Raw genomic sequence first — 13110 nt, 5'->3', positions numbered from 1 at the left:
GCACAAGCTAAATGATGACAGGAGTGATGTGGAGTTGTGCATGTGGTGTTGACAGCTTTATAAACACAGGATGCCAGTAAGGCATTAGGAAAGCAGTTATCTATTTCAGTCGGGAGAACATGTCAGCCCGCAGACAATGATTGATTTAATTTCTCTCATTCTTTTTTTAACCCGAGAACTCAATCGCACTCTTTTAATTGAGATTGAAAACATCTGAAGGGAGATATTACACGCAAAATTAAACTGTATCTAGAACATGCAAACACATGGGAGTGGGCGGTTCTTCTAGAATATTAGGGAGACTCTAGTGCCAGCGTTAAAAGAAAACCTAATAATATTGTGTATTTGCAGCCGCGTGAAGATGGGATATGGGATTGAATTCAGCTGTGTTGAGTTTGAGTCGAGAAATAATTCTTACTTCCTACTCTCGTTATGCATCATGTTTGAGTGATCAGATATAAAATTTGAAATGATTATAATCAAAACATTTGCTCAGATAAAAAGATAATAAGGAGTTTGGGTTGGGTTAGTTTATTAATGTAGGAACTAACCAGCTCCTACCAGAAACAACACATGTTGTTTTGGAGATGATGATGTCATGTAGCCTCATTAGTTACTCAGTGACATTGACCTGCTTTTAACACTTAATACCTCACTGCTGCCTGGAATTTTCTATTGACTGTACAAATGAGCACCTCAACAGACCGGCATGCGAATGCTTCCCTCCTACCTTTATAATTAGACCAAACACACTGTTTTTGTTTTTTTTACTTCATATTTCTACTACTTTCATAGTGATGCTGGAAACCCCTTTAATACCCCATGGGAAATGAGGGGACTTCATTAGAAATCATAGTTTTTCAGTATAAAAGCTTATTTTAGTTTATCTGTAGAGTTCTCAAACAGTATGTGGAGTCTTGCATTTCTTGCAAATTACTGTTTATATACAGAGATGTTTATATTGCTTTACTCCCCCACTGCACCTTTATCACATATTTCAATGTCTTTATGTTGATTTAGTTAAAAGATCTGATTCACTACAGTATAGTAGGTACAGTAGCATTACAAACACACTACACCCTGACTAGATATTTTAAAGTTTCTAGCAGATTAAACATCAGAACAAAACTTTGGCAGCATGGGGGCTGTTTGTAAATCAAATTTACACCAGCAAACTGAAGTTTGACCCTGAGCAGATAACTGTATCACTGGGCTTTGACTCAGTGCCGAACAGTTCAAGAATCATCAAGTTTTCGTTTCACATCACTGCTTCTTCGATCCCCCGGGTGACCCATCTGCAACTGCTCCCGCTCCACAAGTGCGCGTGCTACAAATTTGAATGCAACATATTATTCAAGTCAGCTTTTGCCCGAGAATAAAAAAAAAAAGAAGAAAATGCAAGGAAGTTGAAGGATGTTTCTTTCCATATCTTGGGATGACACGCCTGTTTTTTTTTATTATTATTATTGTGGTCACATCCAGTAGAAAGAGTAAATCCACACCAAATCTGATAAGGCAAAGACCGGCTGTTGCACTGATGCGTGTGATCTGAAATGATGTAGCCTGCCAGGAAACACCCTGTGATGTCACAGGAGCTGTAAATGGCAGATCAGCTGCTGTAAAATCACTGATAGGGAAATAATCAGCATTTACTTGAATGTGGACGCACATGAACCGTGCTATTGTAAAGTGTCCTCCTAAAACCTTTTCTGCAGTTCGATCCCCATATATGCTATTAATGTGAGTACTACTGTGTGTGTGTGTGTGTGTGTGTGTGTGTGTGTGTGTGTGTGTGTGTGTGTGTGTGTGTGTGTGTGTGTGCGTGTGTGCGTGTGTGCGTGTGTGCGTGTGTGCGTGTGTGCGTGTGTGCGTGTGTGCGTGCGTGCGTGCGTGCGTGCGTGCGTGCCCTGTCCTAATATTTCCCTGTATTTACCTCATGTGTAGTGTGTGTTTGCTGCCAGGAGAACAAGGTGCTCCAGGTGTGGTATGTGATAAGAGAATAGATGTAAATGTATACAGATCACATTCGCACGCTGTGCTGCTGTGTGCCGCACTAGCAAACAAGCCACGAGCTTAGAATTAAAACACTGTGTCTGCCTACAGAGTATTGAAGCGAGCTGAGAATAAAAGTTTCCAGCACCAGTGCATGTAAATAGAAATGAAACCCAAACAGGCACAAAAAATGCAACAAATACCTAATTGATGCTTGATGAATATATTTATATGATACTGTACAGGCGGTGATATTCTGGACACACTCGTGGGAAATGTGATGGCATTCGCCGTCTTTGGTCCAACGCGCTGATTACCCTTGCCTCGTCCTTGTTTTACCGCTTTCATATTCAAATGGGCACCAGGAAGAGGTGAGTGGGAATCAAACAGTCCTGTGCTCTTTAAACCCGCTTACAAAGACATGAAATGAAGCCATATTTCAGCCCACTCTCAATTATACCTGAAGGAAAACACCTTTGTGGAGTCAGTCTACTGCTGCTGCTCCTGCTGCCTGGCTTCCTCTCATTACGTGACTTAATGAGTTGACGACGCATTAACACGACACCGCCGCCAATTCCTATTTCCGTTTACTGTATGGGGTTAGATGCAAATAATGCAGCTGAGGTGATTGAAGGTTTGACTTTATACACCTTAATTTTCATTAACTACAAAGATGTAGTTATGACGTGTTTTGCATTCACATTATGCGCCTCATAAATTAGGCTTTAGGAGATCAAATGTGATAAATCTTAACATAACTTCTGTCCCTCACATAGTTAGTGCCTCCTTTGCCACCGTGGCTCCTCTCACACAACTCGGGGGCCACCTGTAAAACCAGTTAAACGTTATTAGTGTGGCTGGTGAAGTGCAGCATAGCCATGGCAGTGCGTGGGCGGGAGCTCTAATATGATTGGCTCAGGGACATTGTAAGCCTGAGTGGCAGCCCTTAATGGGAGCCCAGGAGAGGCAACCCGACAGCTGTGTGTTTGCAGCTAATGAGAGATGGGGGAGGAGTAAAGGATCACAGACTGGAAACACTCTGATAAACTCTTGCTTCAGAATGGCTGGGGAAGATAGGAAATCAAGTTTCCTCCTGAGGACATTGCTTAAGGCTTTTCCTCTGTGACAAAACCATGCGTTTGACTCATTGCTCCAGGTCCGTTGCTCATGCTTAAGCAGTTATGATCACGGGTGTCGGTGATAGGCAAGAAAGGAGGAGAGCAACTGCAGTGTGGGATGGATTTCAGTCCCCGCTGAGCCATGCTGATTTATAGCCCTGAGCCAAAGCACTGCTTTTTTTAATTTAACTGCTGCGGTTTTAATAGATGTCAGACATAACTAGTTTAGCCTGTTGTACACCTACAGCGTTGTTTTTGTGTTTTTTTGTACTGCAATTTACAACTGTTGTCTTCCCAGGCAAGAAGGCAACATAATCAGGTGCATTACTCCAGCCTCATGCAATGTTAACATTCAATTCCGCTAATTTCCTCGGCTGATGGAGGGGACTGTATTACTTCCGACCCTTATTATAACCGCCTGAGGGTGGCGCCAAAGGAATAAAGTGTGGCCAGGCAGCTTCCATTTTAGGACGCTCATTTTGCTGCATGCAAAGCGTATCAACAAGTAAACAGTCAGTGCAGGGTACCTGTTACATCACATTCCGGGCAAGTTGTGCGTGTATTCGGTCTGGGGCACAGGTTATTTTGCAGTAAGGGGTAAAATGCCACCGTGGCCGCACGACTCTGCTGTTTATTAAGGTGAAATCTCCTGTTTGCAATGACCCAGTTTGATTCTTAGACTGTGGGAGCCGCGCAGTTTCCTGGTAGGCAGCTCTGGCATAATGTGATGTGGAGTGTGAAGTTGCTGTGCGCTGCGGTGGATGGCAGCCCCACCTCCTCCCACGCTCTGATGAGAAGAGAGAGAGCGAGAGAGAGAGGAGCAAGTGCACTATCTCACCACTTGCTCTCTGGAAACGCTTCAGATGGGCTTCTTGTTTAGGATCGCTTCGCCGTTCCGTTTTACGTTGCAAACATGCCATTTGTGTCGCCACCGGTGAGACGCCCAGCGCGTGCCCTCAGCGCACTCTAGGCCACTTCTACCAAGGGGAGCGTCGGACAAAACTTGGACCAAAGGGATGCGCCAGCGCGTGCACATCTCAGCGGGGATCAGTGGTTGAGGATTGGAAATGGCACACAGTGGGCTTCCCCTGTGGAATGACACCCGCCGTTCTCCAGCTCCGCGAGCGTAAAGCAACCAAACACGAGCCGCTCATAACTTCCACCGTCCCCTCGGACCCGCGACGCATCCGCTCCCACGCAGCCGCCGGACGACGGACGCGGGATCTTGGCATTTTCACGCGGAAAGTTACCCATGCTATGAGCGGATTCCGAGGCTGCTGAAGTTGCCGGTGTCGAGGCTCGAGGGCGCCTCGAGGAGCAGCGGCGGACGTCTCGGCTGCGGACCATTTGGCGACGCGACAAGCGCTTCTAAGTCTCCGGCTCAGGTACGGACGCGGTGGCGGGGCGAACCGCAAAAGTTGGCCGGATTGGACAGATGGCGGCGGAGATGCGCGTTGCTGCGTGGATGAAGTTTCTCGTATATGTCTGACTCGTCTTTGGCCGTGTGTGGTAACGAAGGCCGTAGCACGCATCCACAAGTTGTGCGCGGTGCACTTTGTAGCCGGTGTTACAGGTTGATAGGGCGCAATCGGCCACGGAGCGTGATTGATAAGACGACGCGTGGAAATTAAAAGACATCCGAGCAGACTTGAGCGTCTCGCCTGTGTGAGTAATGGCATTAAGTCATTAAGTGTGTACATCACTGGTCTTCAGCTGCAGTGTGAGCGCGTGCACTTCAGTCCGATCTGTTCCTGTGATCGGCTAATTGTATTTTATTATAGCACAATGATCGCTCGGAGCCGAAGCCGTGATCCATTTGTCTCGTTCCTCCCTGGCCATTTCATTTACACCGGCCGCAAACAGCGTACTAATTGCCCCTATTTAGGAAGAATCATCATTTAGAGCTGTTTACTCGCGAGTAACGATTTCTTTTTGCGCAAATGATTATGACGTATAGCCTGCCGCGTTAATAACCAATCGACAGTTTTCCCCACTGAGAAATTCGCGCATGTAATTGGAGGAAATAAATAAATAAATGAAGTCGCGTCCTCGCAGGTATGCTGCTCTGCACTCGCAGTGTGAGTCTGGGGTGTTGTTTCCGTCCACTTCTGCCAACAGCAGGCGCATTTGAATAGTCTGCTCTACATAGTAATGTCGGAAGTTGTCTCATACTGTAGACGACAAGGCCGTCAAAACAGAGCAGATGGAAACGGGCTGATAACCACCTGACGTCACAAACTGTAAAATACTGTAGCTGATGATCTATCTATCTATCTATCTATCTATCTATCTATCTATCTATCTATCTATCTATCTATCTATCTATCTATCTATCTATCTATCTATCTATCTATCTATCTATCTGTTCCTACTGTATAACATGTCATGTAATGATGTAATGGAGCTGCTGTAGGAAGGTTAACTGTTGGCCATTAAGTAAACATATCACATCATAGAAAGTGTGCAAATGTTTTTTTTTTTTTTCTGACATGACTGCTCAAGCAGCTACTGGTGGGAGCGAACAGTAAAATACTCAGATTTTAGGCACATACACAGACCAACAAAGAATATAAAGTGTTTGACCTGTCACTATGTTCATATCCTCCTTTAAACACAGCCTCTGTGATCTTAGTGGGTTTTTTTCTTTTTGTGGTGAAAGCGATCAGTGTTTTTTTTTTTTTCTTCTTCTTCATGTGGATAAATAGCTAAATCAAACGTTCATGCCCTTAGCAAGTGTTTCCAACCAAAGGCCATTGCATTCTCATTACCAGTGGCCAGGGTTTACAGTCTAGAAGTGTGCAGAGTATCAGTTTGCAGTAAATTCTATTGGTAGATCAGCTGTAAGGAGACCCACAGCTGTGATACTAGCCATCATAAATCATGCTGGTGGGAGGGTAATGGATTTTACCTGTTATACTAGCTAAAGGCGCAGAGTCAGCCAATATATCAAACTACATCAGTTGAGAAAATCATTAAATCATGTGCAATCTTCCTATATTCGAGCAGAGTGGAAAGATAAGCAGATCAGGGAGGAGCACATCCAGCTGCAGAAATCCACGAGCACGATTTGTAGCAGGTAATAGGTGAAAATTCAGATTTTGCAAGGAAAGAAAAAAAGACTGGTTGTGCATCTGCTGCTGCATGCCAAGCAATTAGCACAAAGTCATCATCCAAATGCCCGACAACCCCTATACACTTTGACATATTAGTAATATTACAATTATGCCTCGGTTAATTCTATGCCTGAGTCATTTCTGCTGGACCTGTGGAGCAGCCAACTTAAAGGAGCAAATGTCACACAGTCGCTCAGAGTTGACTCAGTCAGTATATAGTCTGTCTCTATGGTAACAGGGACAGGCACACATGCTCGGCAACACAATTATACTGTAGTGTTCATTTTAAAAGAAATGATCATGAGTTGTGACATAAACATTTTGCACACGCTTCTTACAGTATTTTCGACTCTAAAGCTGTGAAATCAAATAAATCTACTCTGGGAAGAGAAAGATATTGTAATACTAGTAAAATTATCTTTACAGATCATACAGAACAAGAGGTGATCAGGTAGATTGATGGTGTTAATTTAACACTAAATAGCTGATAAAGGTGTAGGTGTCTGAGTGCAACAGGTTTTTGGAAGCAGCTTTAATCATGAATGCACCACAGCAATAAATCGGAAATAACACAATCAACGCACAGACATTTTACCTTTTAGGAATTTTAGGCAGAGACATTTAGACAATTGACCCATAAAAAGTAAAATGACCAACTGTGGTCTGTTCCTCCTTTCTTCAAGACAAAAGAAGCAGATAAAATGTCTAGAGTTGATATCAGGTATTGAGTTGGCATTTAGCAGCCGTTTGACTAGAGCTACCAAAATACAGTGCAGGGAGATGTCAGTGCAAGTAAAGGAGGCCACCATTACAAGATGAATCTATTAAGAAGCAGAAACAAATCATAGTTGTATATTAAGCAACGCAGAAAGGAACGAAACAGCACAGAAGACACCTGAAGTGCTCGATGTCAGAATCCTTCCTTTGATGGAGAAAATCCTCTTTACACGATCAACACAAGTTTAGGATCCTCTGGAGCAGAGAGGCCCATCATTGTCAACATCAGTCGGGAGACGCCTTCCTGAATGTAAATAACAGGGCACAAACCAGTGGTAACTTTAAAGCAAGAAACCGCTCTTATTTTGGAATAGTTAGAAAGGAAAGAGAAGGAATAGAGCAGGTCCTGTTCATGTGTCAAGTCTGGTTTGGCCGGCGTTCCAGCATCTGCGTGTGTGGCTGTCAGTGGACCAGACTCGCTCTAGCTGGTGTTTATTGATGACGTGACTGCTGAGGTGTACGGGGCTTCGCTCTCCGCTCACATTCAGCCAAACGCTGCAAAACCCGAGCGGACGCCGCTTCCCGGCGCCGATGGATAATGAGCCGAACCGCGCAGCGAAACAGGTTCAGCTCTTCGACGGCCAAGTCGGTCACCTGACGCGAAAGCAGCGGAGCGGCTGTTCACTCGCTGGCGACGAGACCGGAGGCAGGGACATCTGTCTGAACTCACTGTAACTGTATTCCGGCCTCATTAAGGCGGAGAATTACAGGCGAGATCCCCTGGAAACGAGACCTGTTGAATAGAATCTTGACGCGTGGAAGTTGAAAGCTCCTTATTAGCGGCGGGGTCGGCGTTGGCGGCGTGAGGCCTCCAGGTGAGACTCAATCAGACCCGGGGGCGCTTTGACTGATGTTTCGACTGCCGTTGAAGCTTCTCACCTTCCCCTTTGTGAGGAGCAGAGCGGCAGCACTTGCGCCGGGCGTTGAGCCTTTAGGGAGCGGCGCAGCGATTGAGGACGGTAGGCAGTCGCTGGGAGGAATTCGGAAGTTCTCTGTCATTCGCAGTGGCATCGGAGGAGGCGGGGAGACTCGTGAGATGAGGGGGAGATGTGACGGCGCTTTGACGAGACATCCCATTATCTTATACCCGCTGTTCAAACTCTGTTCCTTTCAAAGTTGCTGGAACTTTTATATTCTGATTGTGAATGCAGCATCTTTGCTTATTTGGTCTTCAACAAAAACAAACAGATTTGTTTAATTATTAAAAAGGTTTTTGTTCCATCAACAGATCCCTACTCTTTTTTCGTCTCCACGTAGAGCTTTGTGCATTTTTCTTCCCACAGTGGATGATGCCACAGTGCCTCTGAGTGAACGTCCTCCTCAGCCGAGACCACTGTACTGTACAACTTGGCACTTCTTGCAGCCTTAACTGTTTGAGCTTTGGCCAAACAAAGTTGTTGCCGCGTGTCCAGCCTACACTATACCGTCCCTTAGGATCCTGTGTTGTGAATGCATCCTTTGTTTCAAAGTTAAACGTCTTCACAGGAGATGCAGGAAACCGAGGACCCATCAGGCTGTATGAGCATCTTTGAAGGTTCACCTCCATACTGTGATACAGGCTGCGTTCAGTTTTCTCTGTGTTGGAACCATCTGGACCATTGCATAAGCCCAGCGTGAGCCTATGTGTCGAACGCTGCTTCTCTGTTAGAGTTAAAATTCTCTCCTCAGTCAGATCGTGGATGCTTTGATTGTATTTGGAAAGATATTCCTTCAGCATATCTGTTGCTCGCCTTCTTAAGTGTCTCGCGCCGTGTGTTTTTGGTTTGTCTGTTTTGCCCGGATACATTGCTGCTGCAAACAGGGGTTAAGGAAATTGCAGCGGGGGCCCGTCTAGGCTGAGCAGGGCCTTAATGGCTCAATGTAGAAGTAATGCAGTATTGTACTCCGCTCATTGAACGTGTAGTACAGTAGAGGTCACCCAAGCATTAGCCAGGACTAGAATCATAGACACAAAGAAAATGAGTACATTCCAGACTCTCGGATGACACGTTTAAACTCACTGGAAAAATGAACCTTTAATTTCTTCCCTTTCATTTAATGCTGAGTCGTTTTTTCATGATCTGCCTGAATCAGCTCCTAGTCTTGTGGGTCTACCACACCATCTGGGATGGCAGATGATAACCAAGTTTTTCCGATGAAAAGTGCTGAGATGCAGGAAGTGTCACCTCTGGTTGTGTTCAGCAGTTTTCATTTATCCATTTTGCTGCTTAGGTAGTGAACTTTGGTGGACGCGCGGCAGCTCAAGAAGCCTCACATCTTCCAGGAGTGAAAGTGTTCGGCGTCGTTTTTCCTCCAGCGCCACCTTAGATTGCTTAAATAGATGCATTTCAGGCTGTCAACTTTTTGATAAAATGTTTATTTAAGCCTAGTTGAGAAACATCAGTTAAAAAGCAAAAAGCCACGGCCTCGACAATATTCAGCTGATGAGCGATTCTCCCTGAGTGATAGTGAAACATATTTCACCAACAACATGAATTTTAATGTAAATGTAAACAAAGAAAAATGAACACCACTTCAGTATGGCTGCCAGGCAAAGTGCCATCTGGAAGACAGGCATGAGGCCAACTGGAAGACATTAAGTCATGAGTGTCATCAACCATAACAATCATGTCACCACCAAAGCATGTCTGCTTATTGTAAAAGTAGCTGTAATGACAGGGAAAAAACAGCCACAGTTTCCTGTTTCGTTTTTAAAGTCTTCGCATTGCAAACTGCTTTTAATAGTGAAAGTTGAGGAGGGATGATGTGGGTATGAAGTTTGCATAATGACGTTTCACCTAAACAGACTGGTTTGTTTCTCTGTGCTTTGCTTACATTGCAAATGAGGTCGTTATGTTGATGGTCAGTTTTAAAAAAATGAACAGCATGTGTGTCTGTGTTAAGATGAGGTGGTGTGACCTGTGAGAGCACACAGAACGTTCACACTACATCGACTAAAGCCTTCCCCTGCAAATGTAAAAAGAGGGGCATCAATATCCGACCAATTAGTACATCAATAAGCTACACTTCCAGTTTTAATGCAGCCTGGAAGTACTGGGATTCTCGTTCATTTAACTTAATACAGCCTTGCTCAGTGGATCATAAGGTTGTGCAGGATTTGAACAGCTGGATCACTCTTGTGCTATCGTCCTCTATTGCACCCACACAAACTAAGGTTGCACTGATCCCACTTTGTTCTGCAAATGCTAAACTCCAGGTATTGGCCAACACTGGATCGAATACATGCACCCTAATAAGATATAATGTGTCATTACTGTTTTACTTGAAGGAGATTCTTTGTTCATGTTGGTGGTTGGCCCAAGAAAGTTAAAAAAGCTCACCATTTATATTACACTGGAGTATCTACCGTTGTATTAAACTAGTGCATCACTAACGCAGCCATCATTGTGCAGCAAACGGTATGCAGCTGTAATCAAAAGCTCACAATACTGTTTATGTGGAACTTTGAGAAACTCAATTCACAAAGGCTTTACATTGATTAAGTTATGATTTCAGCAAGAACCCCAGTTCTCTAGGTATAATATATGTTTTTATTGATTTTTATAGAAAGAGAAAAAACATTACGAGTCCCAATAATCAAAACAAAGCTCTAAAATAATATTTATAAAACATAAACACTACACACACATGCTTCGCTAACTTTTCTAGAGCACACACCCTGACATTAACCTTAATGTCTGCTCCTATTTCAATTACCAATAGAGCGCTACTGTGCGCACATGCACACACGCACACACACAGAGGAAATAATTATAGTCTAAAATCATTGCAGCATGCAGAATTCTTTAGCTGGAGGGAATGCAGATCAAAGAAGACACTAAAATAATGGCTCGTAATTACAGAGTTGAAAGGTTCAAAATCAAACATAATGATTACAGTGTTTGAGGTAGCCGGTAGCAATGGAGCGTGGATGGAAACGTCTGCATTGTGCATTGTTGCAAGCTGCATGTGATGTTTAATAGCCTATTGCATAATCTGCATAAGAATAAATAGCCCTGGTGACCCTTGGTGTGCAAGCCCTTGTTGTTGGAGGCCTCCCCGGTAATGAAATAGATCAAACAGTTTAGTTCCGTCAATAGACAACATCTTGGCAGGTTTGTAAGGCTTTATTTTTGGGGCTATGTTTATACCCTAGGTTATTTTTGAGCTAGCTCCTTCACCACTCAATGTCTAGTGGTGTAATGCTGAAATAATGAGTCTCCTAGGCTGCATTGAATCTTAGAGATTTTGTATTTCATTTTTATTTGATTTTACAGCTGAAACAATCCACATTGGCCCTCAAGTTTGTTTTGTGTAAAGCTCAGAAGATATAATTTTGCGTTCATATGTTAATTTCTACATGGGATTTTTAAAACTGAGACGTTCATTGAAGCTGTGGAGCCCTGGGAAATAAAACAAAACATGCCGGTAAACCGTAGTTAAAGGCCTTGTTGTAACAATGTGATTTCTGAAGGGAAGCACATTTTAACACAGATTTACTTTGTCATTTTACAGGCAGCTCTTCTGATGACCTAATGGAACTGCACTCACAGATAGTGCTGTTTTCAGTCCTGGTGCTGTACTGTGGCCCTGCTGAAGGTGGAATCCTGTACCGGGTCCAGGAGGAACAGCCTCCCAACACACTCATTGGTAGTCTGGCAGCAGACCAGGGACTGCCAGACTCAGGTCACCTTTACAAGCTGGAGGTGGGTGCCCCTTACCTTCGTGTTGATGGAAAGACAGGAGACATTTTCACCACGGAGATTCCCATAGACAGAGAGACCCTGAGGGACTGTCGAACGCTGGCTAAGGGTAAGCCCTGCTTCCTGGAGTTTGAGGTGTCAGTGACAGATCTGATACAAAATCAGAGCCCAAGACTCATCGAAGGACGTATTGAGGTACAGGACATCAATGACAACACCCCACAGTTCCCCTCCTCTGTGCTCACCATCTCTGTCCCTGAGAACACAATTATGGGAGCTCTGTTCTCCATACCCTTAGCTACAGACAAGGACTCAGACAGAAATGGAGTGGCTGACTATGCGCTGACTGCTGGGCCTGATGCAGCAACCCTGTTTGGCTTACAAGTGGCTGATGACAGGGGAGGGAAGCTTCCACAGCTCATTGTCCTGGGCAATCTAGATCGTGAGTTAAAGGATTCCTATGACCTCACCATTAAGGCAGTGGATGGGGGAAACCCTCAGCGCTACAGCAGCGCTCTGCTGCGAGTGGTCGTCACAGATGCCAATGATAATTCTCCCAAGTTTGAAAAGTCGATGTATGAGGCAGAAGTGTTGGAGAACAGTCCAGTGGGACACTCCGTGTTGCAGGTAAGGCTATAAAGCGTCTTTTTATGTTTAATCACTAATTTAAATGGTTATAAATCCTCCAAGTCAACAATCAATCATGATGTTTTAGAGACTTTAATAAATATTACACATCACATTCATGCAGTGTTTTATTCCCCTAGACCTCCCCTGTGGTTATATGCAGCTTATAGTTATAGTAATTTGTCCTACCTATCATGGTGACTTAAAATATTTAAAGTAGTATTACAACTGCAAACACGACTCAGATTTATTGTGAAAAAAAGGCCACACACGCAGCATCTTTGTAAATGTACCTTTTATGTACCTCTTTTACTGTTCATGTTTGTTTTTGACAATACTAGAAGTAATAGCATTATCTCATTAGGCTTGTACAGCCAATTAAGGCACTTACAGCATAGCTATTGTTGTGCTGTTCTGTTTGGAGAAATAGAATAAGAGACACACATTGTTAAGAGTGTAGGAGTATGATGCTTTGTGTAGGATTTTGCTGCGTACTGCTGTGAAATTGCACTGTCTGAAAGAAATAGCAGTAATATTTTACCATATGTTTTCATGTGAACCTTTCCCCTAGTCTATTTCTGGAATAAAAGAGAGGGGAACAGAGGAAAAAAAGGCCAGTGACATAACCACTAAAAGCAGAGAAGCAATATTAAAGTATGCCTAGCTTTTCACATGCTGTGCTTTTAAAGGATCAGAAGTCCATTAATTGCTTTATTCGTTCATTCATTCGTTGACCAATAATTAGAAGAGAAACTCCTGCAGTGGTTCGCTTTAATTCAAACCCCAAGTTGTTGTACATAA

The 13110-nt window shown here is 43.9% G+C and overlaps 1 protein-coding gene across 6 annotated transcripts in view; it reads left to right on the top strand.

Moving 5' to 3' along the window:
- pcdh1a (protocadherin 1a) overlaps positions 1-13110 on the top strand; it is a 135943-nt gene that overhangs the window by 60609 nt on the left and 62224 nt on the right. For 4 of the 6 annotated variants that reach the window (XM_029172873.3, XM_041073653.2, XM_055514609.1 and 1 more), the window contains one exon: positions 11495-12309. In XM_029172873.3, coding sequence (XP_029028706.1) covers positions 11495-12309 — 815 coding nt within the window. Of the gene's footprint in view, positions 1-3681; positions 4496-4618; positions 4776-11494; positions 12310-13110 lie in introns of those variants that run through there. The other 2 variants (XM_029172874.3, XM_029172876.3) reach the window with 2 other exon arrangements.

Source organism: Betta splendens, chromosome 14, assembly GCF_900634795.4.
Source record: "Betta splendens chromosome 14, fBetSpl5.4, whole genome shotgun sequence".
In the NCBI taxonomy this organism is placed as follows: Eukaryota; Metazoa; Chordata; class Actinopteri; order Anabantiformes; family Osphronemidae; genus Betta; species Betta splendens.
Note: the sequence above shows the minus strand (reverse complement) of the source record. Positions and strands in the feature narration are given on the sequence as shown.